At 37.2% G+C, this 26,580-nt stretch overlaps 2 protein-coding genes and 1 pseudogene across 2 annotated transcripts; 1 reads left to right on the top strand and 2 right to left on the bottom strand.

Annotated features, from left to right (window-relative positions):
* Nucleotides 1–8,460: 8,460 nt before the first annotated feature.
* LOC113300949 lies at nucleotides 8,461–8,641 on the bottom strand (annotated as a pseudogene).
* A 939-nt stretch (nucleotides 8,642–9,580) lies between these two features.
* Nucleotides 9,581–12,454, top strand: LOC113297252 (beta-glucuronosyltransferase GlcAT14A-like). The gene is made up of 4 exons (XM_026545681.1): nucleotides 9,581–10,215; nucleotides 10,315–10,390; nucleotides 10,483–10,598; nucleotides 11,796–12,454. The coding sequence occupies exons 1-4, from the start codon at nucleotides 9,630–9,632 to the stop codon at nucleotides 12,302–12,304; spliced, it is 1,287 nt and encodes a 428-aa protein (XP_026401466.1). The 5' UTR covers nucleotides 9,581–9,629; the 3' UTR covers nucleotides 12,305–12,454.
* A 63-nt stretch (nucleotides 12,455–12,517) lies between these two features.
* Nucleotides 12,518–15,493, bottom strand: LOC113292649. The gene is made up of 7 exons (XM_026541532.1): nucleotides 15,388–15,493; nucleotides 15,148–15,219; nucleotides 14,996–15,032; nucleotides 14,668–14,903; nucleotides 14,280–14,427; nucleotides 13,949–14,190; nucleotides 12,518–13,812 (listed from the first exon to the last, which is right to left on the bottom strand). Exons 2-7 carry the CDS (start codon nucleotides 15,217–15,219, stop codon nucleotides 13,207–13,209), a joined length of 1,341 nt encoding a protein of 446 aa, XP_026397317.1. The 5' UTR covers nucleotides 15,388–15,493; the 3' UTR covers nucleotides 12,518–13,206.
* Between the last annotated feature and the right edge of the window lie 11,087 nt (nucleotides 15,494–26,580).

Genomic DNA, 26,580 nt, shown 5'->3' on the forward strand with positions numbered 1-26,580 from the left:
GATTGGGGTTCAACTACAGTCCAGGTCGAAGTTAGTTTGTAGTAGGCTAGTGTCTGTAGCGGCTTAATACAATGTGTGTTCAATCTGGACTAGGCCCCAGGGGTTTTTTTGCATTTGCGGTTTCCTCGTTAACAAAACTTCTGGTGTCTGTGTTATTTCTTTTCCGCATTATATTTTGTTATATAATTTAAATATCACAGGTTGTGCGTTGAACCGATCAATTGGTAAATCCAACCTTTGGTTGTTGATTGAAATTAATTGATACTTGAACATTGGTCTTTGGTACCGTTCAAGTTAATTTCTCTTGTATTCAATTAGACTCGCAGATTTCTATTTGCTTGAGTAAGTATTGAATCGAGAAATTAAGATACAACTCCTTGATATACTTTTTATTAAGATTGAGTCTGACTGTCTAGTTGATTCTCTTAAAAGTATATTGGAGTTAGTCTGTACAGATTGCTAAGCGAATTATTGGGTGAGGTTGTTAGACCCCCACTTTTCAAATACATTTAAATAATAAGGAATGCATTCTACGCAAACCGTGGCTATAATGTTTATGAATCTATTCGAGTGAATCAAACCGATTTTGCTTCAATTGTGTTCTTGTATACTTCTGTGAGAATATAGAAATTGAACAACTCTATAACTAGTTTCATTTGAGTCATTTGAACTAGTTGTGGTTATGATGAATAAGTTTGATATGAGACTGTTCATATAGCTAACTTTGGTTAACTACTGTTGAGCCAACCTAGTGTACACGTTTAGGTACGGTTACTCAAACCTAAATGAATGTATATTTCATTTGTGTGTAACAAGCTAAGTTCGATCAAACGGTTAAAAGATATTAGCTTGAATTTAATCAAGTTTTCATCTAATGGAGAATATTGAATGCTTTGTTACCAAGGTAACATTGATTGCAAACCCTAGTTTGAAAACTATATAAGGGAGAAATCTAGCAACTAGGAAACCTAATCCCCACACCTCCTGTGTGATACTAGTTGTGACTAGAGTCGATTCTCCTTTAACCTTAGGTTTTTCATGAAACCCTGTAGGTTAACGACTTGAAGAATTCATCGGTATTGTGAAGCCAGACCCAACTATTTTCTCTGTAGTTGCGTGTTCTGATCTTACTTTTACTATCGTGATTGAGTATTATCTTTGCTAATATTTGTTTGAGATTTATCTCCGATAGGTAAGATTAAAAGTAGTCACAAACATCTTCGTCTCATCGTTTGTGATTCCACAATATCTTGTTTCGCTTCCATACGATTAAGATTATTGTGAGGTGATTGATAATACTAGGTTGTTCTTCGGGAATATAAGTCTGGCTTATCAATTGGTTCATGTGCACCTTGATTTATCAAAAGACGGAACAAAAGTCATAGGTATTTCTGTGGGAGACAGATATATCTATTCCAATAGACTTTTCTGTGTGAGACAGATTTGTTTATCAAGTCTTCGACTTTGGGTCGTAGCAACTCTTGGTTGTGGGTGAGATCAGCTAAGGGAATCAAGTGTGTAGAATCCTGTTGGGGTTCAGAGACGTAAGGAGCGCAACTGTACCTTGATCAATGTGAGATTGATTAGGGCACAACTACATTCCAGTCTGAAGTTCATTGGTAGAAGGCTAGTGTCTGTAGCGGCTTAATATACAGTGTGGTGTTCAAAGCTGGACTAGGTCTCGGGGTTTTTCTGCATTTGCGGTTTTCTCGTTGAAAAAATTTCTGATGTCTGTGTTATTTCTTTTCCGCATTATATTTGTTTATATAACTGAAATATCACAGGTTCTGCGTAGTTCAATGTTGATTAATCCGACCTTGATTGTTGGATATTACTTGATTGACACTTGGGCATTGGTCTTTGGTACCATCCATGTTATTTCTCATATCAATCAGGCTCACGAATTTCTATATGTTCGACTTGTTGATTGTATTGAGAAAAATAGATAAAGCTCTTTGATATATTTCTTGATTAAGTCTCACTTTTAAGTTGGTGCTCTCAGAATTATATTGGAGTTTAGTCCATACAGATTGCCGAACGAGTTATTGGGTGTGGTTGTGATACCCCCGCTTTTTCAGTAATCTTTGATAACAGTGACGGAACCAGGAAATCTTAGGTAGGAGGACAATTATATGAGGTGGAAACTAACACCACTAAATGGCGGCCTTGGGTCACAATTTTTTCTCTACCGTTTTTTTCTATCAAAGGTGTCATGCAAATTGTAAAAATTTTCAATTAAATTAGGATCAACATTATTGTTAAAGAAAAAATCCCTATTTGGAAAAATCCTAAACTATTAAATCAGTTTAGAAACTAACTATTACAATTTAAGCATTTGGATAAGTAAATATTACCATAATTATATAAGATTTAGTATTATTTTTGGTTAAAACTAACCTCTATTATAGCACTGCTCGGTCGAACTCGCAAGCGTTGCTATCTCAAGCTTATTTGTCAAGTTTAGTTGATCAAAACTATATACTTGATTTCTAGTCTACTTATAGATATGTCTCATATTAGGATAGAAGTGTGTCATTGAGCTTTAGGTTTCACAACGTTCACCAATTGAAGAAGAAGATCTACTGAAGATCTTGGAGGAACTTCATCAACAAAAGGTATGTGGAGTCTAAAACTTATGTATCACTCGGAAATCTGTTCTATTCTATCTTCTAAAGAGACCGAGTCGTATAGATATATAGACTTTTACATTATACACATTTGATATTTCGAGCCGAGTTTATCTCATTTATTTATTTCTCGAAATATGTGTTTGTAGCTTTTAGCTTTAGCTAAGTTCATCGTATACTTGACGAGTTTAGTTGGAGACAATTAATTTGTTTAAAACCAAATATTAATTCAAAGATGATCATGTGAAAATTACCTTGAACATCTTACATGATTTGTGTGAGACAGTCATTTGATGTTAACTTGGGAAGTTTCGTATTGATCGATTAATCACTTGAAAATTGCTTGAAGCTAGTGGTATGTGTAAGATTACCATTGTCATCTTCTAAGAATGTTTCAATGATTAAATGAGAGTTTAGAATGACTACCAATGCCTGGATATATCACAGTATATTTACTTTGTATGTGCATTATAAAGTTCTAGTTCAGGTCCGGAACTCTTGTTTGCGAACGGGTTTACCTGTGAAAAAGTTCGGAGCTGTTGTTCTCATACCTTGTTTGCGAACGGCTAGACAAGGCCAAGTCCGAAACTGTTGTTCGCGTACCTTGTTTGCGAACGGCTGGACAAAGCCAAAGTCCGGAACTGTTGTTCGCGTACTCAGTTTGCGAACACAGTGGTTAGGTTCTAAAATCGGGAAGTATAGATTTTCATACTCATGAACTCAGGTTCGTTTATGAACTCAGTTTGCGGACTAAAGTCCATGTAACTTTAATGTAATAAGGTATGTGAACTAGTTTTACAAACCGTGGCATTATGTTCATGAATTGGTTCTTGTATAAGTACTTTGTACAATTACAAACCAACCTGATTTTGTTTCAAATGGTTCATATATATATTTCTATGAGATGGTGAACATTTAAACAACTTTTTTGAAACGCATTAAGATTTATGTTGATTATCTATCATGATTGATTGATCATCATATTTGATCTAGAAGTATTAGATGAATATGTCTAAGTTATAAGTGTTAATATGGCTAACTTCGGTTAACTATTATTGAGCCAACTGATAGGTGTCTAGAACACCTAATTTTATATCTAGTATTTATGCTTTCTTTGCTATGTTTTCTTGTGAATTGTGTATTTTACGTTTGTTTTTGAGTTATTAGGTACTCTGGAGTCATACGGAGGAAAAGAAGAAGAAATCATCTTAAATTGAGAAATAAGCGCAAAATGATCATTTCACACGCCAACAATATTGGGAGTCGAGTCAAGGTTATGGGGCGACTCTCTTTTGGAGAGTAATTAAAGACAGCTCGGCTAAGGATAAGGGGAAACCCATTTAAGTGTTAAAGACACCCGGTTAGATACTCATGGCATCTATGTAGCTAGATGGGGGTGTCAATGGGAGGCCCATATTAACGCCCAGGTCCGGACCCAACTATTATACCCTAAACCTAACTTTGAGAAATCATTTTTTCTTCTTTCCCCCAAATCATTAGCAGACCTGAAATTGAGAAGAAAAGCAGCAGTTGCTGCTAAAGATTGCAATCGAGAAGCTGATAGAGAAATTGAGAGATGATGAAGAAATTATGAGATGATGTTGTTAGATCGATGGACATTGATACTGTGAAGAACAGATGAAGATGGGTGTTTGAAACTGAAATTGAGAAATGAAGTTCCTGAGATGAAATGAAGATTGGGTTCTTCAATTGAAGAGAATAATGAGTTGGTTACGAATTAAGGGATTGTTGGTGGTTGAAATTGTAGATCGATGAAAACAGTTTTGGTTTTGTGATGAATTTGAGCAGAAATTGATGATGGAGTTTGATGTCACAGAGGTGAGAAACAAGGGTTAAACATGGATGGATCTGAGATGGATTCAGGGTGTTGGTATGTAGAAGAAGATGCAGATGGTGATGGATGGTGCAGTGCAAGACTCAAGGAAATGTTGATGGTGAATTGAAATTGCTCGAATCTGAATTTGGAGGTGTTGTCTGTATGGTGTTTGCCAGTGAGAATGATTACAATATGGAGGAAACGATATTGAAGCTGTAATAAAGTAAAGGGAAGTTCAGCTGGTTTGTGAGACAATGGCATGTTGCTGCCTGAAGTGGAAATGCTAGAGCTTACAGCTCAGTTGGGTGCTGCACTGGTGATCTTAAATGAATGCGGTCGCAGTTTGAGCTGTGGATTTGTACTGATGAGGAAATAGACCTGAAGAAGTCTGTTGCGGGAATGGATGTGCTACAACTGAGACTAGTATTGGATGCGGTGATTGCACTGTATTGTCTATGGATTACAAGGAACTAGAGATAGCAATGGAATAGGGTTAGGCTTTGAGCTAAGATATTGGAGTAGCTGTGCAGCTGTAGAGAATGGTTCAAGTTGGTTGATGTGTATTGTTGCCTGAACTGAAGTGAAGGTTTGCAAGTCAGATGCAGGTGATGGATGGTATGATTGTTGCAGCTGCATCAACAGAGTTTGAGGATGAGAATGGAATGGCTGAACTGAAGCAGTAGAATGTATGTTTAGGTTGCAGGAATGGAGGCAGTGAATCAAGTGGTGCAATGTGCTAAAAGTGATGCCACAATTGTTGTGTCTGGAACTGAAATTTTAATCCGTTGGAAGAATGAATGAATTAAATCGTCGAATGAAGGCACAAATGAGTATACACTGCAGGGACATGTGCTGTTTGCAGTGAGTTTTGAGGTAGTGATGAATGAAGCTGTGTGTTGAATTGGTTATGTTCCAGAACTGCAGAAACTGTGCAGAAACGCAGCGAGAATGGCGAGATGGTGGTACCAGTTCTGATCATCGGATTTCTGAACCGAAAGTGGGGTTCGTAATGTTTCAGTCAATCATAAAGGAAGAACGTGTTGGATACAATAGTTGGCCGCGGGACATATGAGCTATGAGTCACGTTTTTGGGCATGTTTTCGCAAGAAATAAGAATTTGGGTTAGGTGGTTTTTGTGAATGTATGAACTATAGAGAAGCAGAGATGAGTTGCTAGGAAGTACATGTTTTCCTGCTGACGGTTTCAGATATCTCAGATGGTCGAGATAGTTTTCAGGTGACCGGTTCCCGACGACGGCGACCGGATTCCGGCCATGACGTCGGCAATCCGTCGACCCACTTTTGGACCCATATTTTCCAGAAGAGACGTTTTCACACATGGGCTTGGTGGACCAATTGGAGATGAGTTTTGAGAAAAGAGTATCCTTTTGGGAATTGGAGAAGCATATAAATAGAAAAGTCTTTCTCTAAACCTAGATATCTCCATTAGGGATATTACTACTTTTGTTCCAGGGTTTACAACATGAAAACATTTCTCTATATTCTTGTTATGAACTCCATTAACATGAGTAGTTAATCTTATTATTGGTTATGGGTTAGTTGGATTTTACAAAGCATGTTTCTTGTTCAATATACTAGTTTTGTCTCATATTTATCGTTCATGATTTTCTGAGAATATAGTTGTATGATTGACGTATTACAACATGATGGATTGTTTGTTTTGTCAAGTTGCAAATTGGTAGAACTTGTAATCTCATCTATTGCTAGTTTAGGGTTTATCATCGAGCGATATCCTTAGGCACAAGTAGCATAAATATGGTTATAGTTTATAGTGATATATCCTTGTAATCATATGAGAACCATGACCTTTGTTCGAATTGTATATGAAATGTATTTCAATTGCATTGATTAGTCTAATTTCATGAATCTTAATGCTCCATGGTAATTGAACTTGATTAGCGCAAGGCGTTAGGTTATTCTTTTGGTAGAATTCATACTTGCATCGTTTTACATGTATGTGTTATGATAAGGGGAAATTGCGAGATATTCTTTCGACTAGGTATCTTAGGGCTTTTGATAATGAGAGATTAAATATCAATTCTAGTTATTAAGACAAGAACATGTTAGTGAATGAAAACGAAATCCTTGACCAATACTTTCACATATTTCTGAATTGCTTGCTTTATTGCTTTGTTTGCTTTTAGTTTTGTTTAGTTATAAAAATCAGAAAACCCCCCAAATGTTACCATAAGAAACCGAAACATATTGACAACCTAAGACCTCTCTGTGGGAACGATCCTTTCTTGCCCTTGCTTCATTATATATTTTGAGTAGTAAGAAAGTGTAATTATTTTTTACGCCTACGACAGCGATCACCAACAAGGTATACACGTTTGGGTACGGTTCATCCATATCTAAATATAAGTATATTTCATTTGTGTGTATCAAGCTAATTCCATCTAACAATGGAGATTGATTGCTTAGTTTCTAAGCAGACTTAGCTTGAATCTTAAATCAGGAGTCCATCTAACAGTGAATATCAATTGCTTTGTTATTAAGCCTTTTTAGCTTTGATTGTAAGCAACCCTGATTTGAAAGACTATATAAGGGAGAACTCTAACAGCTGGGAAACCTAATCCCGGCACGCTCGTGTGTCCTAGTTGTAAACTAGAGTCGATTCTCCTTTAACCTAGGTTTCCAAAACCATTATTAGGTTAACGACTTGAAGACTTCACTTGGGATTCGTGAAGCAAGATCCAACTATTTTCTCTGTAGTTGCATATTCTGATCTTACTTGTTCTATCGTATTGAGTTTTATCTTCTCTAAGATTTACTCGAGAATCATCTCCGATAGGTAAGATATAAAAAGTAATCACAATAGTTCTTCATCTTAGACTCTTGTGATTCCGCAATAACTTTTTCTGTTAATCAGTTAGGTTATTGTGAGGTGATTAATATTTCTAGGATGCTCTTCGGGAGTATAAGACCGGATAATTAGTTGAGTTTTCTATTCACCTTCATTTATCGAAAGACGGAAACAAAACCAGAATAGACATATCTGTGGGAGACAAATTTGTTTATAAGTCTTCAACTTTGGGTCGTAGCAACTCTTAGTTGTGGGTTAGATCAGCTAAGGGAATCACGTGCGCAGAGTCCTGCTGGAATTCAAGAGGTGTAAGGAACGCGATTGTACCTTTAATCGGTGTGAGACTTAGTTAGGGCTCAACTACATTCCAGTCCGAAGTTAACTTGTAGTAGGCTAGAGTCTGTAGTGGCTTAATACAGTGTCGTGTTCAAATCTGGACCAGGTCCCGGGGTTGTTTTGCATTTGCAGTTTCCTCGTTAACAAAATTTTTGGTGTTTGTGTTATTTATTTTCCGCATTATATTTGTTTATATAAAAAGGTTATCCGTAGTTCAATTAGCTGATAAATCCGACCTTGTTTGTTGGATAAAACTTGATTGACACTTGGGCGTTGGTCTTTGGTACCGTCCAAGTTATTCTCATATCAATCAGTCTCACGGATTTCTATCTAGTTGATTTACTGATTGTATTGAGAAAGAGATAAAGCTCTTTGATATCTTTCTTGATTGAGTCTCACTTTTAAGTTGGTACTCTCGGAATTAAAGTGGAGTTTAGTCCATACAGATTGTCGAACGAAATATTGGGTGTGGTTGTTATACCCCCGCGTTTTCAACCTCAATTTCAATTTGTTGAAGAAGTAAAGAATCAGTTTGGCCGATTTTCCATATTTGCCAAAATTTATCTACAATTTAATGGAAAATTAGGGAGGACAAATATTACTTTATTGTCATAGTATAACAACATTTTTTATTTCGAGTTGTCATCCCTAGTCCAAAGGTGGCTCCGTTATTAGGTGACAAATTGTAAGTGTGGTCATAATAACTTGTTCTGGCATCATGTTGAAGTTTATGAGCTTTATTAATTTTGAAAGTCGATTTACAAGGATAAAATTCTCCAAGGGTAAAGTGTTGTCATTTTCGACTCATATGTTAATTCTTGCTTTTTATTTTTTATTTGTTTGTTTGTTTATGTGTGTTAATGCAACACAAAGCCAACACATTAGAACCTAACAGCAAGCTACCTTCGTGGGAGCTCTCACATGAAAAAATTAATTTTAACATAATATGAGCCACATATTAGATAACTGATAAGAACAAATACTACACTTGATGTCAGCCAAAAGGCTGAGAAATATAAATGCCTAATCAGAGGAATCCTATTATAGGGATAAATGCATCTAACCTAATTCGTACACAAAAAAACAGCTCCTATCTTACATAAATCGTGTTGGTTAATCTATCCAGTGATTTAAGGGTTTGAAAAGGAAAATATATGGAGAAGAACGGTTAAGATTGAAGGAGAAGAGAAAATCCTTATTTTGATTTTTAGATTTTTCTATTGATTAGGTTTAAATTCACTATAGGGTGATTTAGTCCTTTCAATGGATGATTTGAGGATAATTTAGTCCTTTTAAAGATAGAAAGGTAATGTAGGCCTTTAACATGGCACTAGGACGCCGCCTATCCAATTTGGTGGACATTATTATCATGGGCAAGTCCCTCCAATGGAATCATCAACCCTTGTAACAGCATTCGATTAGAGAGTGTGGTCATATTAGACTCATTCCCAACAGCGTGATTAGATAGTTTGACACTTTTCATAAAGTTGAGGATTAAAATATGCTTTCTAATCTGAGAAACAATGTAATAGTCAATGACTCAATGCTTATAATTCCTGCTCTGGATTTATGCCCCTGCACGGCACTGTCAAGACATGATCATGCTTTATAAATTTTGGCCATGAGAATGGATAACTAAAGCTCCTTGGTCGTGTAACTACCAGTCAATAATAGACTCAATACTTCACAGTCCACAGACTCCACACACGAGTGCTCAAAGCTGAAGGGATTTGTGCTAAGCAAGCATATTATGGGTGTTACTCCTACTGGTAACCAAGAAGTTCATAAGTTTGCGACTCGGCTAAAGAGACAACAACTACCGCCACGTTCCTAATGCATTTTTACCTCGACGATGTGCATTTCCAAACATTACCATTAAACAACCCAAAAAAAAAAAAAAAAAAGTGGATGACATTAACATATGACCTTCATTTTCTACCAATTCCAACTGCACATTATTACAAAAACCCCAGGAAAACAGAAAACAGAAAAACAAAAGCAAAATGCAGCAAATGGGGAATGAAGTTGCAAATACTCCCACCACCACCACCACCAAGCATGAAAGCAGCAAAAGAAGGAGCCTTTACTGCTTACTATCCATCATATCAGTATCTCTAATTTTCATTCTTTCGTATTCCTCTTCTCCTTCATCATCTTCATCTTTTTCTATCCTCAACAGAAAACAAAAAACCCAGATTCAGATTCAATCACTTGTTTCTAAATTAAAACCAAATGCACCACCACTACCTTCAATTGCATATGTAATAACTGGATCAAATGGTGAAAATGATAGAATCTTTAGACTTCTTAAATCAATTTATCACCCAAAGAATCAATATCTACTTCATCTTGATCTTACTGCTCCTCAATCTCAACGGGAAGAATTTGTTAACTTTGTCCAATCAAACCCTATTTTTAATTCGCTTCAAAACGTTAATGTTGTTGGCAATCCTGATTTTTCTAACCCTAAGGGGTCCTCTTCAGTTTCTTCCGTACTTCATACTGCTTCTCTACTTCTAAGATTTTCTTCCAATTGGGATTGGTTTATCAATCTTTCGTCTTCTGATTATCCACTTATTTCCCAAGACGGTTAGTATGTATTCTCTCAAACCCTATTTATTGTTTATTTTTGTTATCATTCTCGTTAATGAGTAGTATGGGTTGTAACTAATAATCTGCACCAAACAGATCTTCTACATATCTTGTCTTTCGTACCCAAAGATCTGAATTTTCTGAATCATAGCAGCTACATTGGTTGGAAAGAGTAAGACTTTTGACAATTAAATGTACACTGATTGAGTGACTCTCACAACGGGTATGAAGTATCTTAACAATGTTTTTGGTTGGTAATTGCAGAGCTAGGAGAATTAAAAAGATTGTTGTTGACCAGGGTCTCTTTCTTACTGAGAATAGTGACATTTTCTATGCTACACAGAAGAGGGAGCTGCCTAAGGCGTACAGGTTGTTCACAGGTTAGGAAATTTTATGTCACTTACTTATCTTTTATTCACTGGTAAAATGTTCCGATTCTTAAGATCCTTTTGCCGAATTGTATATGCACGAATGAGCGATGTTGCTCAAGGAACATTGAGAGAGTGGTGTTAAATAAACTAAGGAAATTAGGAAAAGTGTTGCTGATGGTATTATCTATCAGGTAACTCCAATCATTACACTTACTGAACACTAGGCACAAATTAAGCTAACCAAGGTGATACATCCCCTGATCCACGTTGAGAGAATCATCTTGTCTAGTCTAATCTAAGATATTTGTTTATGCTTTCTTCTTATGCCACCTTGTTGATACCTTTGAAATGAAGGGTACATATCTTTATTGGAGTCCAACTTTGATTCAGAAGTTAACTAGCATATGTCGAGGAAAACTGCCGCCGACCTATATTCCAGCTATCAGTGTCATAAATAAGCTAAAAGGTGGTGCCGATAAGATGACATTCAACTCTTTGGTCCCTATACCATAAACTTGACGTGTGGTTATCCCTTGTGGTGCGGGGGTATAGATCAAGGTGAATATAAAGGGAGCAATGATGTCAAGACACCTTGTGTTTTTCTGCTTCTCTTTTAGAACGTATATACTTCCTGTATTAGCAATTTAGCATGAGTTAGCAGCAACAGGGTTATGTTGCATCTGATTGTAAGACCTTCAGGCTGATGTTTGTTGTATCTAGCTGAGTTAGATTATGAATATGACACATGATCTTTAGCAGACTAAGAACATCTCTCACATTAGCAACTGTATTCATTTGTATTGAGTTACATTAAAGCACAGATTTTGTTAAAATTGATATTTCAGAGGTTAAAACCTCTGAGCATATACTGAATCTAACTGACTAACCACAAAACCCTTCCTGTGCCATTCTTCCAACCTGCTTCGCCGTACTTTAAAAAAATCTTTTCCGTTTTCCATAATCTCCCAGCAAGAAGTTTTGTAAATTCGTGGATATACTTCCTGCTGGTTCTCTTCATTGAGGTCCTTGAGGAAGGGGATTGCTGTCTTTGGAAACAGATTCATCTGTAGATGTATTAGATAGCAAAACAGATATCTATTGACATGACTCAGATGACTACTATATCCAATGATTCAGTGGGTGAATAATTTTATTAATGAAGGCCGCATTTCTGACTCATCCACATTTTTATATTCTTTTCTGCAGGTTCAGCTTCTACTATTTTAAGTCGTAAACTTGTTGAACATTGCATCGTGGGTTCTGAAAATTTACCAAGAACTGTTCTGATGTACTTGTCTAACACACCTTCTTCACAAGTTAATTATTTCCAAACTGTTGCATGTAATTCTCGGGAGTTCAGTAAGACTATTGTCAACCACAACTTGCGATGGCAATGGCATTCATCACTGAATGGTAGTAATAATGCTAATGAGTTGGACGAGATGATTGACAGTGGTGCCGTATTTGGTACAGGATTCATCTTAGATGAGTCAGTTCTCGACCACATCGATCAAGAGGTATTAAAGCGTCGGCCAGGCAGGATTTTACCTGGTGGGTGGTGTTTGGGGGATTACCATAGTTACAACGATCCATGTATGGTCAAGGGAAGTGTAGATATTGTGAGGCCTGGTCCTGGTTCAACCAGGCTTGAGAAGCTCCTCGTTCGTCTTCTTTCAAGTCAGACATTCCAGTCCAGGCAATGTATGGTTGAATGAGTGTTTGCCATTTGCATGACACCTTTGCCAAATTTTGTATTCTCTCTAACTGTGTATTCAGTTTGTTCAAGTAAAATGTTAGAATTTGTAGAAACAGAAATGATAGGTGATGGTTACTTTTACTTAACGGAATCTAGTTAAAGTAATGGACTCAGACATTAATCCATATATACCTTCTGTCGTCATTTTGGTGTAAGACTGGGGGACGTGAAATCCCCCACATTTATACCCAAAAAATTTACACCCCTATGTGTCAACGATTTATTGGCTCACTTTTAAAGCGGACTCCCTGTTTTTCCCAAGTGGGGTAGGGTGAGAATTAAATTTACGGAGATGAAAGTGGGGATGGCTAGCAGCTTCGGCATTTTCCCATATATACTGTATCAGCTCTGAGAAGTTCTGGTGCACAATTATTAACCTGAACGGGTGGTGTCCAATCCAAGTTATTAACCCGACAGCTTCAATAGGCAGTCACTAGCATAACATTAAGCACCAGTGGTCTAGTGGTAGAATAGTACTCTGCCACGGTACAGACCCGGTTTCGATTCCCGGCAGGTGCATGCAATTGTAACCTTGAAAATGTGCTTCGTTAAGCGTCAAACAGTTGTAGTTTTTGTTCCTTCTTTTTTTAATTTCTAAATTTTGTCGCTTCAAATGGCACTTTGCAACCTTGAAAATTTGCTTCGTTAAGCGTCAAAAGGCCGCCTGAAGAGGAAACGACGGTATTAAAAGGATACCAAATGAACAGCTGTACTTCAGGCACTGAGGAACTTATTTCACCATCATGTCCATGTAACACAAGGGACGATGCATGCACTGCCAAGATTTTAAAGCAGCATAAGCAATTGCAAGAAAATACAATGATAAAACGTTGGGTGAATACGTCACACCGCTTCTGTTTCTTATACTCGATGAATCCATCGTTCAAGTCGTTGCTGCTTCATCGGATGTCCAAGATCTGGCTTGCTTTTCTGGGGACACTTCCATTTGCCAGTAATCTCTTTTGCTGCCGCCTCATTCGAAAAAATGTTAGTTCTTTCGGAAAAAGGCCTTCTCGCTATTATTGTTTGCGTTTCACCAAGAACCTGATTATTCCTAGGGGTACTTTCTAAAACATTTCCACCGATTTTACCTGTACAGTGTTTCTTCTTTGTAGAAATAAAACCGTTTGGCGTAACACTTCTTATTTCCTCTTCATTGCTATTGATGCATGAAAGTCTCTTTGGAACAAATAGATTGCTCTTTCTTAAATCTTGTAAGTTCTCTTTGCAGATGTTACTCTCATGTAAGTTCTCCTTTTCACGGTATGCACTTGAGCTTTTCTTTCTCTTTGACAGTATAGAATCACCTCCTAGGGAAATTCTTGAATCTAAAATTGGAGGATAATTTATATTGCGCAAGAAAGGAGCTGGATCATCCTTTAGCGAAACAAGATTATGTTCACACACTACTTCATCAGTCAAGCTTCTGTTTTCAGTTGTGTTAGTAATAAAACTGATACTTTTGTCCTGCAATTTCAGCAGCGTAAGGAACAAATTGAGGCTATCAAATCATAACGATAAGTCTATTTTATTGCAAGGCGAAAGTAGAACAAGGCAATTAACCGTTCAAAAAAGAAGAAAAAATCTAGGCCTAAGGTAGTACCTTGACTGCGGAATAGTTTCGATGCTCATTATCTCCACAACCAAAAACAAGAACAGAATTGCCTGCAGAATGGTTCTGATGCTCATCCTCTTTTTCCCTACTAAAAACTTTGCCTAAACCAACTTTCTCAACTTGACTGTCTCCAAGAACAGCACCGTTTACTTCTTCTCCAGCATCAAGAATAGGAGATTCATATACATAACTTGAGAACCAATTTCTGATATCCGGAGGCTCGGAGAGATCTAAACATGAAGATTACGATTATTTTTCATTGTTTCAACAGAAATTTACATGAAGAAACTGCAAACACTCTGTAGAATTTGATACTAACCAGAGGAGCAAGAGAATTTCCCATCAACATTTTGTGGAGAATCTACGTCGTCTATAAATGGAACAAGATTATGGCCCTGTTCTTCCACCACATTACCGTCAAAGCTCTCATTTTCATCTATTTTAGGAACGAAAAAATCACTTTTACCCTGTAAATACAAAGAGGAAAAACATGTCAAGGGGATTGGTAAAATAGATGTTAACGAAATCAGTTAACACTGGACCAGCAACAATTTGTGATGTCAACTTCAACTTTTGACGAAGGTCTTTTGTTTTACAATCACTGTCACTGTGCCTATTGAGAGTCCTACTAAAACAATTTGTATGTGTTTAACCTTGATTGCAAGGCCTACTAAAAGCTAGTGTAAATTTATGGCGCAAAGCATTACCTTGTCTATTGCCTGCTTTTCCAGTTCACTTTCTACATCAAAAACAGAACCATCTTTGTCTATAGGATTTTGAAGCTCCCCGAAGTCCACTTCTTTCTTAACAATCATTTTAGAATCTAATTCGACTTTCTCACTTTCATTCTCTCCGGAAATTAGACAGTTTGATTCTTCTCCAGTTTCAATTACAGGAGATTCATAGATATAACTAGAAAACCAATTTCCAACATCAATCGGTTCTGATGAATCAACATAAAACAAAACAATCACTATTTATTGAAAAAACTGCTGAAGTTGAACAAAAACAAGCTCTATGAGGTTAGATACAAACCAGAAGGTAATGAGAACGAGCAAGAGAAACCTGAAACCTACAATAGATGAAAAAAGATACAAATGAGAACTAAGATGTCTTAGACTTCAAACAAGAGAATACAAGGAAACTCTCGTATTTAATTTAACATATGTATTTAATGTTATATATACCTCAGAATCGAATGTCTTGTCAAGGGATGATGCATCGTCAAATTGGGGATCGACATGTGAATTATCAACCATCTTGATTTATGAGCTTGGTTAGTTTATGAAGTGATTAAACAAAACCCCAAAACTGAAACCACGATTTCCCAATTTCAATTCGAGAACTAGAACCACGGAGATGAAGAAAATAACATTACAAAAATAAAGAATGAAAATACAAAACCAAAGTTGGATTTATATACTTACAGATTGGCAGTACTTCTTCGTCAGATTTCCATCTTTTCCCTTATATTTTGTTTTAAGAATTAGAGATTGATTAGGGTTTCCAAGAGTTCCAGCTGTGAGTTGTGACTCTCTCATCTTAGGTAGCTCCGAGATAACTCTTCATTTTTATTTTTCCAAAATATTTATCGCGGGAAAGAGATGAGATTTCTATTCAAATTTCCCGGGTGAAGTGAAAATTTCAAAATTTAAGCGCACTCCCAAAATTCGAGGGGCGGGCCGCGGGCTCTAACTGCTTTTTCCCTGCTAAACCCTAGAGAAAAATCTTCGTATATTTTTCCCTTTGATCATATCTAACTTGAGCAATAATTACTTGTTTTGAATTAGTTTTTATATAATTAACCTTGAATTTAAAGTCTTTTTTCGGTGCAGGTGTTCGATTGAAAATTCGTTGGATGCTACACACCCATTAAGTTAAGGATATTTATGGATAACGTTTATTACTCTCCGTTTCACTAAACAAATTTTTAATAGCTTATCCGATTTCACAATGTCAATTCTTCATTACAGCAGGTACCAATATTGTTAGAGGATTGCTCGGTAGAACTGACATGATTTGGTATATCAAGTCTGAAATTGTCAACTTAAGATGTCAAAACTACTCCTAAAAATTACTTCTAAAGTTAAATTCGGTAAGTTGGTTAGGTTGTGAAAGTATAGGATGGATCACATCAACTTCCAATCACCCCTGCATATTGAAAACTTGATGACCAAAGAGCACACGAAAATATTTTATCAAGAGTTTCGTTATCAAGAAAATCAATAACGTGAAACACTAGTTCTTTGGGACAATATCTAATACCCACGATGGTAAACATATGTGCGAGTATGTTTCATCTTGGCATTACAAGAATGTAACATAGGTAAGTTAATAGTAACCTTATTTGGGGAAATGCGTGTTGTATGCCAATAAACCATATATGGTGGTAAATCCGGTAGAGATCTTAAACATTGAATGAGTTTAGAATTTAGGATTGAATATAATGGTAACAATTCATTGTCCAATGATCTGTAGTAATATAATCCTTAAATATTTAGATAAGTGCTAAGTAAGTGAACATTAACTCTGGGAATTACTTAGTCTAAAATACTTAGCTTTGAATCTAAGTTACGCAAATCTTGGTTGAACAAAATAAATAAGAGACTTCCTGCAACTATATTATTCATTCCTAAGTCACACCAAAGGAAAATTCCTTGCCATTTGGTATTGTTTCCATCAAAAAGAAAATCTAGTCATCCCGTTGGATACCAGATAACAATAGTCTTAACTACGTACTAGAGAGCATTTTATAGGCCAGTAAAAGATATCTGTAAGGGGATTTATAATATAATTCTCTCTTGAGGGACGTAGTGAATAGGTGCAAGTTTATGAATCAGTTCTTTTTTCGGGCGACCATCCGAGTTAAATCAGTTCCACCGATTTTCAACAAAAATTGATCCTCAGATCCTTGCATGTCTATGAATCGCTAAGTTTTTCTCATTTTTCATCTCTTTTTTAGCTTTCTTCTGCTTCTTCTTATCTTCTTGATTTGTTTTTTCGAATTTCAGAATTTGATTGAATAATTTTGAGCCAAAGTTTTCCTTCCTCATGAGAGGCTAATCTCAAAGCTTACCGAACCTGCGCAGGGATTAGGATTGCTAAATCATGGTGGTTATTGGTTGTTTCGAATCTGTCAGCTAAATATGCTAAATATGGGTATTCTTTAAGGCTGCCATTAATCTAATGTTTGTTTTGCTTGGTTCAGATTTATCTGTTATAAGATAAGATTATCTTAATTAGGTAAGGAATTTTGTGATTTTCATTCATTTTTCTTTGAGTCTTTTTATCCTATTTTTTTCTCTGTAACCATCCCATTTGTATTCAACTAATCAACCTTTATCCCGATCCAATTTCTTCAATTGTATTCAAATCAATCGTCTGTTCTTTGTATTTTGTATCACTACGTCTTCTTTTTGACTTGGTGATGTGTCTTTGGAAACCCTTTTTAGGTCAGGAATTTTGTTTCAGTTTCAAATTTCTCTCCGTCAATTTTATCTGATTCCCTTGTTACTCGTTGTAGGCAAGATGTTTGTTACTTTTTCTCTTTGAAGGAGTCTTATTAATCTCCCTGGAATTGGGTGTAGTTTGTCTTGCAATTTGTAGGCAAGTTGTTTGTTACTTTAGCTCTTTGCAGGGATATTTTTAATCTTCTTGGTGTTGGGTGTAGTTTGTCTGGAATCTTATTTTCAAGGGAATTTTAGTTTTATAGGGTTGGTTTTACTCCTCATATTAGTCGATTCGATTTTAATCGTTTTATTTTGACATGTTTAAAGTGTACTATAATTCTCTATCAAATTTCATTCGGGATCTAATATCTTATTAGCTTCCATAATGTGGTAATAAGTCATCGTTTTAAGTTTATCGCGTCTCAGGCAAGTTTCTCTGGTTTTTTTCCATCTGAACCAAGCACTAACCTAGATTTTCTATATATATTCTTGTCTTTGTTCCTCATGTTTGATGTGTGTTTCAAAGTTGTTGTAGATAGTGATAAAAGGGTTGTTTTAAGACTTGTGAAGGCAATGAATTTTAGACTTAATAAAACTTAAAATAAAGAAAACTTAACACAAAATTGATTTCAAGATATGAGAAATAACCAAGACACTGATTCCACTATTATGCATGAATAAATTATGGTAAATAATCCAAAACTCTAATTATCTTTTACGTCTCTTCTTTCTTAATTCACACATAATCAGGCAAACTCTCAAAAATCAATTGTATCCCCTAAGCATAGATTATTTAAACAAAGCATAACCTATCTAATTGAATCACAACTAATGACAAAAATTATGCAAACAATTTAAAACTCAACAAAAGCAGTGATTGAGTGAATTATAAATTATAAATTAGAAAAAATAAAATAGTTACCAATTATTCATGCGTAAATAGCTTCCTCATTGCCTTGGTTATGGGAGAATTAGCTCATCATCATGTTGGAAACACGCTCAAGATTCATTTTTATTGCTCAAAGGAGGTGTACAAATGATGAAATGGAGAAAAACTATTAAAAACCTGATTTGCAACAGTTATACGTGTTGCAAACCGCGCTGTTACAAAAAACGATAAAAGCTTTCTGTCGTTGTCACTGTAGCAAATAAGTCTGCTGCAGATGTACGACCCTCAGTTGTGAGTCGTTATCACTGTTGATAAACGACTGTCCTGGTCGGTCCGTTCTTCGTGTTCTTCAGAAATGCAGTAGCAGAAAATGGCAGCTCTGCAACTTTGGTGTTTAAGCTCTGTGGTGTTCTAAAACCTCTGAAACTCTCCGTAATCCATCTCTGCTATCCCAGAAACTATTTATAACCCAACAGCCTCAAAATATCACGCAATAACTTCATCGAATTCTCCATTACTCGGCATTGATGAAAAATATTCTCGGGAATATTTTCTTCCACTTTTAGCCCTCATTTAACTTATCTACGCTTCTGCAGAGACCTAGCTCAATTCAAACACGATCAGCACACGTTTAACCACGCTGTAATCCCGTGGATATCTTCTTCCGTGTACCTGCTGCCCTGTTTTCTTCTCACGGATTTTTCAGCCAAATTTGATAGAAACAAACACTCATACCAGCTTTTTTATGACATATCACGTCTACCCATTAAGTTTCAGCCCTTTAGTCTACCCAGAACTCCTTGAAGAATCGATCGAAAGTTACACAGTTGAGAATAAAATTTTCCCGCCAAAACGAATTTTTGAAATGTTGAAGATGGTGTCCCCTAACCAAACCAGGGGTGCGAATAGCAGGTGCCCAACTGAGGTTCCCCTTATCCAAATTGAGGGTGCCTTTAGTACTTTTCTTCGGGAGTCCAAATAGCACTTTTTGAGCAACTTTTTCCACACAAGTGTAGTTCTCCAAAAACACCTACAAACACACAAAGCATCGAAATTAGTACAAAAATCGAGCACTAACAATAGAGACATTGAGTACAATTTAGACACAAAAATGTGTCTATCAAATACCCCCAAACTTATTATTTGCTAGTCCTCGAGCAAAACTAATCAAAAAAATAAAGCCGAGTTAATCTCGGGAGGGTTTACCAGAGGTGTACCCACAAAACCATTACTTCTAATTGGTCACAAGTATCCAAAGAGCTATGAGGACATACGTATTCTCAACCTATCTCCAAGTAACTAGAATGCCAGAGAAATTAAAGGTGTCAGCTCTAAAGCTGACTGAAGAAAAGGGGAGACACATCCGCAACATTGCTAGATAAAGAGATATCCGCTACACAGCTAGATAAACATTGTAAGATGCGTCCGCTGCTTTACATCTGGATAAGATTAGGAGAGAGATAAAGATGAGAGGGACATCTGCTAGACAACTGTACTAATTACGTGTGATAAGTTAAACTAGTGCTAGAAAGATCTTGTGCCAGATTGAAAGCGGACTAACAAAGCAACCAAATATATCTTTCTTCGACTCTCTCATAGTGCTCAGTAGAAACAACGTCTTCTTCGGTCTTCAACTGTTGATGATAAACTGTCGAACCTCATAGAACCTTGACAATTAACTCTTCTCTTTGATTTCTTCCTTGACTTATAAATTTCTACTTCCCTTTGGCCTTATTGAACAAAACGTAACGATGATTTTTTTTCATTTTTTTTTATATATATATACTTTTTTCATTTTTTTTTTTTTTTTTTGAAACAAAAATTACAAGACAACAATTTCCATGGCCATGAGAGAAGGACTTTCAAAACTTGGATCTTCGCAACTTGTGATGTCTTGTTATCATGGATTCTAACAACTTATATCATTTGCTCTTATAACTTCAACTTTGATTTTTGAATTATTCTTTTCTATTGTTGCTTCTAAACCTAAAACGTCTTCAACTTTCTTCATAGATTTTGATGTCGCTCCGTTTGTTGAGGATGATAAGTTTCTACTGAGAGAGAGTCGCAATCCAGTAACTAAGACTACATTGTGAGGTTGCTTTGTCTTTCTGGCATTTCCTGACCTACTTGCCTTTCCATCATGTATGGTTAGGTCCATCACGATTACCCTCTAAAAGGAACAAGTTCTCTCCTGAATTTCAAGGATCTCAATGTCTTTTTCTCTAATGTCTCAAAAGGTTGTTATCCCTAGCATTCCAATTTCTATCTTTTCGGTGAGAAACAGTATGTAAACTTAGCTAACCGGATACCATGTGACGCTAGAAGTTTCAAAAGTGCAACTAAAAAGTTCTTCCCCACCCCCAAACTTAAATCTAACATTGTCCTCAATGTTTCTAATGAAAGAGCAATACCAAAAGTAAAATAACACGAGGAGAAGTTGGAAAGATAGTACCTGGGTGAAGAAAATCAAAAACTAATATACAACATACAACTTCCTCGATGGTCAATCAAGGGTAAACAGGGTCCTCCAGAGGGACCTCCTAAACATCACCTGTAGGAAAGGGCTCTAAAAAGGGTTTCAATCTCTGACCGTTAACCTTCGAAGAACTACTACCATCCGGTGTCTCAATTTCAACAGATCCATGAGGAAAGACAGTGCGAACAATAAAAGGACCCGTCCACCGAGAACGTAACTTCCCAGGGAAAAGATGTAAACGGGTATCATACTGAAGAACTTTTTGACCTGGAGAAAATGACTTCCGTAAAATATTTCTATCATTTACAAGTTTCATTTTGTTCTTATACTCCTTCGCACTATCGTAAGCATCTATACAAATCTCGTCCAACTCATTGAGCTGGAGTTTCCTATGGGCTCCTGCCTTGTCAAGTGAAAAATTTAGTTGCTTAACATCCCAATAAGCTCTATGTTCTAACTCAAAAGGTAAATGACATGCCTTGCCATACACAAGCCGATAAGGCGACATTCCAATGGGGGCATTAAACGCAGTAAGGTAAGCCCATAAGGCATCAGTAAGCCTAGACGACCAGTCTTTCCGATTAGGATTAACTGTTTTCTCTAATATACGTTTTATTTCCCTATTGGAAACCTCTACCTGACCACTAGTCTGCAGATGATACGGGGTAGCTACCTTATGTGTAATACCATATTTCTTCATCAGAAGCCTAAAAGGTCCATTACAAAAATGCGACCCTCCATCACTAATTATAGCTCGCGGTGTACCAAAACGTGTAAGTATATTATTTTTCAAGAACTCAATCACAACCCTATGGTCATTGGTTTTACACGCAACCTCCTCAATCCACTTAGAGACATAGTCTACAACGACAAGGATGTATAAGTTACCAAAAGAATTAGGAAACGGACCCATAAAGTCAATACCCCACACATCAAAGACCTCAACAACTAAAATAGGGTTCAAAGGCATCATGTTCCTACGGGATATGGTTCCTAATTTCTGGCAACGTTCACAAGTCACACAGTAACTGTGGGAGTCTTTAAACAACAAAGGACAATATAATCTACACTGCAATATCTTAGCAGCAGTCTTCTTAGCACTAAAGTGACCTCCACAAGCATGATCATGACAGAAGGAAATAATACTGGACTGGTCACTCTCAGGTATACATCTCCTAATAATCTGGTCTGGACAATACTTAAATAAATAAGGATCATCCCAAAACAAGTGCTTAACCTCGGATAAAAACCTAGAACGATCTTGTTTACCCCAATGTTGGGGAATTCGACCAGTAACAAGATAATTCACTATATTTGCATACCAAGGTGCTTGGGTAACAAAGAACAATTGTTCATCAGGAAAGCTATCCCTTATAGGAAGGGATTCATCATGGGAATCAACAACTAGCCTAGACAAGTGGTCTGCTACTACATTTTCGGCACCCTTTTTGTCTCTAATGTCTGGAGAAAACTCTTGCAACAAAAGTATCCACCTAATCAATCTAGGTTTCGTATCTTTCTTAGACAAAAGATATTTCAAAGCAGCATGATCAGTATATATGACGATCTTAGAACCTAAGAGATAGGGTCTAAACTTGTCTAAGGCAAACACAATGGCTAACAGTTCCTTCTCGGTAGTGGAATAGTTCAACTGGGCATCATTCAGAGTTTTGCTAGCATAGTAAATCACATGAAGTAATTTGTTTTCTCGCTGGCCTAACACAACACCAATAGCATAATCTGAAGCATCACACATGATCTCAAAGGGTAGGTTCCAGTTGGGTGCCTGAACTATGGGGGCGGTAGTGAGTAAAGTCTTAAGCTTCTCAAAAGCCTCTAAACAAGCATCATCAAAGACAAACTTAACATCTTTTGCAAGCAAGTTGCAAAGAGGTCTAGAAATCAAGCTAAAATCCTTAATGAATCGACGATAAAAACCTGCATGCCCTAAGAATGACCTAATATCTCTTACGGTTTTTGGGACCTGTAAAGTCTTGATAAGGTCAACTTTGGCTTTATCTACCTCTATACCCTTAGAAGATACGATATGCCCTAAGATAATTCCCGATCGAATCATGAAAGGACATTTCTCTCAATTAAGCACTAGATTCTTTTCCTTACACCTAGTCAACACTAATGACAAATGATGCAAGCACTCATCGAAAGACGAACCAAACACTAAAAAATCATCCATAAAGACCTCTAAAAACTTTTCTACCATATCGGAAAATATGCTCATCATGCAACGCTCAAAAGTCGCAGGGGCGTTACATAGCCCGAAAGGCATGCGTCTATACGCAAAGGTACCAAAGAGACAAGTAAAAGTAGTTTTTTCTTGGTCTTCTGGGGCAATAACGATATGATTGTAGCCTGAGTATCCATCTAGAAAACAGTAATGACTATGTCCATCTAATCTCTCTAGCATTTGGTCGATAAAGGGAAGGGGAAAGTGGTCCTTCCTAGTGACCTTGTTCAATTTCCTATAGTCAATACAAACACGCCAACCCGTGGTCACTCGGGTCGGGATTAACTCATTGTTATCATTCTGGACTACAGTAATACCGGATTTCTTGGGAACAACCTGAACGGGGCTGACCCACTTACTGTCTGAAATGGGGTAGATAATGCCTGCATCTAACAGCTTAAGAACCTCGGTTCGAACTACTTCTTTCATATTAGGGTTTAGTCTTCGTTGCATCTCCCTAGAAGGTTTGGTATCTTCCTCTAAATAGATCTGATGCATACAAACAGTAGGACTTATACCCTTAATGTCTGCTATGGTCCACCCTAAAGCTTCCTTGTTGTTTTGAAGGACGGTCACTAGCCTACTTTCCTGATCACTATCCAAGTCGGAAGCAACAATCACAGGTAAAGTTCAGACGGGCCTAAAAACACATACTTCAGGGTATCTGGCAATGGTTTTAGGTCCAACTTAGGAGGCTCTTCTAACGAAGGAACTAGGGTAGACTTAGAAACTGGTAGTGGTTCGAACTTAGGTTTCCATCCGTTACTATGTCTAACAAAGGGTTGAATCTAACAAAGCATTCACCTCATTAATCACATTATCATCATCGAAATCAATCCCAAAGTGAGCTAGGCATTTCTCTAACGGATCTTCTAACAAAGTGTTTGGTAATGACTCCTCGACTAATGTTCCTATCATGTTTACCTCTTCTATGCTCGAGTCATCTAGTTCAGAGGGTAGCTTACTAATATGAAAGACGTTCAGCTCAATAGTCATATTACCAAAAGACAATTCATAATACCAGTTCGACAATTAATGATCGCATTGGATGTTGCTAAAAATGGGCGACCTAAAATCACTGGTATCTGGTTCTCTGGGTCAGGGACAGGTTGGGTATCTAGGATAACAAAATCCACTGGATAAATAAACTTGTCGACCTCAATAAGAACATCCTCGATCACACCACGAGGAATTTTAACGGACCTATCAGCTAACTGAAGTGTCATCTGGGTAGGTTTCATATCACCAAGTCCTAGCTTGAGGTACACATGGTATGGAAGTAAATTCACACTGGCTCCTAAGTCAAGCAAAGCTTTCTCAACACGGTATTTACCTATTGTGCAAGAAATGGTAGGGGACCCTGGGTCTTTATACTTAGGAGTAGTGGTATTCTGAATAATGGAACTCACGTGACTAGCTAGGAAGGCTTTCTTTTGGACACTAAGCTTACGCTTTCGTGTACACAAGTCCTTAAGAAACTTAGCATAAGCGGGAATCTGCTTAATCGCATCCAACAATGGTAGGTTGATAGTAACCTGCTTAAAAACCTCCAATATATCATTAAAGTTCGACTCGCTCTTAGTTGGAACTAGCAGCTGGGGAAACGGGGCTCTGGGAACAAAGCCGGGCTCAGCAGGACCCTCATTGGTCTCTTTAGAGACTCTATCAGTCTCCTCATTTTCTGGCTCAGAAGGGTGAACTACACATGTTCACTATCAGGCATGGCAACCTTATTGTCAACTTTCTTTCCACTCCTAAGGGTTGTAATAGAGTTCACATGATTGTACGATTTCTCTGCTTTAGGATTGGGTTGAGTTTGACTAGGAAACTTACCTTTTTCCCTCAAAGATTCATTTATCTGACTAACCTGGTACAACCTGTTCAGAATAGCCTTGGAGTGGGAGTAGCATAACTATATTTTTACTTTCTTCTATCCCTTGAGCAACCATTAGGTTGATCTTATCAGAGTTTTTAATAAACGAGGCTAGAGTGTCTTCTAAACTTGTGATCTTTTTATCCGAAGGGTTCTGAAACTGGGGTTGACCTGAAGAGTTCTTAGCATAACCAAAACCTGGGGGAGGCTGAGAATTACTAGACTGACCTTGATTCTGGCCCTTAGACCAAGAAAAATTAGGATGGTTTCTCCAACCAGGGTTGTAGGTTTCTGAGTATGGGTCAAACTTCTGACGGTTCTCAAACCTAGCGTTGTTATAGACACATGGGCTTGTTCTTCACTAACATGACCTTCCCAAAACGAGTTATTGGGCTCTACTCCACAACTAGAGACTTGAGCGGCTCTAATCCTATCATCAGGTTCAACAAGAGACCTATAATTAGGCTGATTCAATTCCAAAGCTTCTAACCTTCTAGACAAAGCAGCAAACTTAGCATCTGACTCGAAGCTTGTATCTACCACATTGGTGCTACTTCTATTGACCAAGAGTCTTTTAGGGGGTTCAACACAAGACTCCCACTGTTGGGATTTTTCAGCAATAGCTCCTAAGAAGGTAAAAGCATCATCAGCATTTTTACTGGTGAACTCACCAGCGCACATAGACTCGACCATGGCTTTGGTCGAATAGTCTAAACCATTATAAATAATCTCAAGAAGTTTCATCTTATCAAAACCATGGTGAGGACACTGGGATAGGAGATCATTGAATCTATCTAAAAACCTATAAAGAGACTCTCCCTCTTGTTGCACACTAGCACTAATTTTCTGCCTAACGGCTGCAGTTTTATGCTTAGGGTAGAATTTCATATAGAAAGCAGCAACAAGTTCCTGCCATGTTTCAATGGACTCAGGTGGTAGGTTGTTCAGCCAGGTCTTGGCTTTATCTCTCAAGGATAAGGGAAACATCTTAAATTTCAAAACTTCATCAGTAAGGTCTTTTATTCTAACTGTCCCACAGATTTCATCAAAGTCCCTAATATGAAAATAAGGGTTCTCATCATCTTTTCCTAAGAACATAGGGATCATCTGAAGAATACTAGGTTTTATCTCGAAATTAGCCGTACTGGCTGGTAATTTAATGCACGAAGCTCGGTTGGACCTAGTTGGGAACATGTAATCTTTCAAAGTTGCCATCGCTGGCACATCTGAAGTACTAGGGGTATCTTCCTCACGAAGAGACAGATTTTCAAAACTGAAGTTTCCAAAAACGGGGCTCTCAAAAGAAGAGTCTTCGGGCTCCCCGCCTTCACAAGAAGAACTACTAGGTTTATCACTAATGAAACGACCTAGAGTGTTTCTTTTCCAAGCCCGCTCTCTGATAACCTCGAGCATACACTAGAAAAACAAAAAGAAAGAGAAAAGTCCTAAAAGGAAGGGAAGTTCTATGCAAACACAAACAAGGATGACTCCACCACAGCAAACCTACTGATTTCTAGCAAACAAAAAGCATGATGGCTCCACTTAGATTGTTTCTAGACCAGCTTCTAATCCTTCGAATGGGAATTCGTTGCAATTTGAGAAAACCCCTCTGGAATCAATCCGAGTCAAAGTAAGTTGAATAGAGGCGAGGGAAGCTGCGCAGAGCTTTTATACCCAAGGCCTCA

Source organism: Papaver somniferum, chromosome 7 (genome assembly GCF_003573695.1).
Source record: "Papaver somniferum cultivar HN1 chromosome 7, ASM357369v1, whole genome shotgun sequence".
NCBI lineage: Eukaryota > Viridiplantae > Streptophyta > Magnoliopsida > Ranunculales > Papaveraceae > Papaver > Papaver somniferum.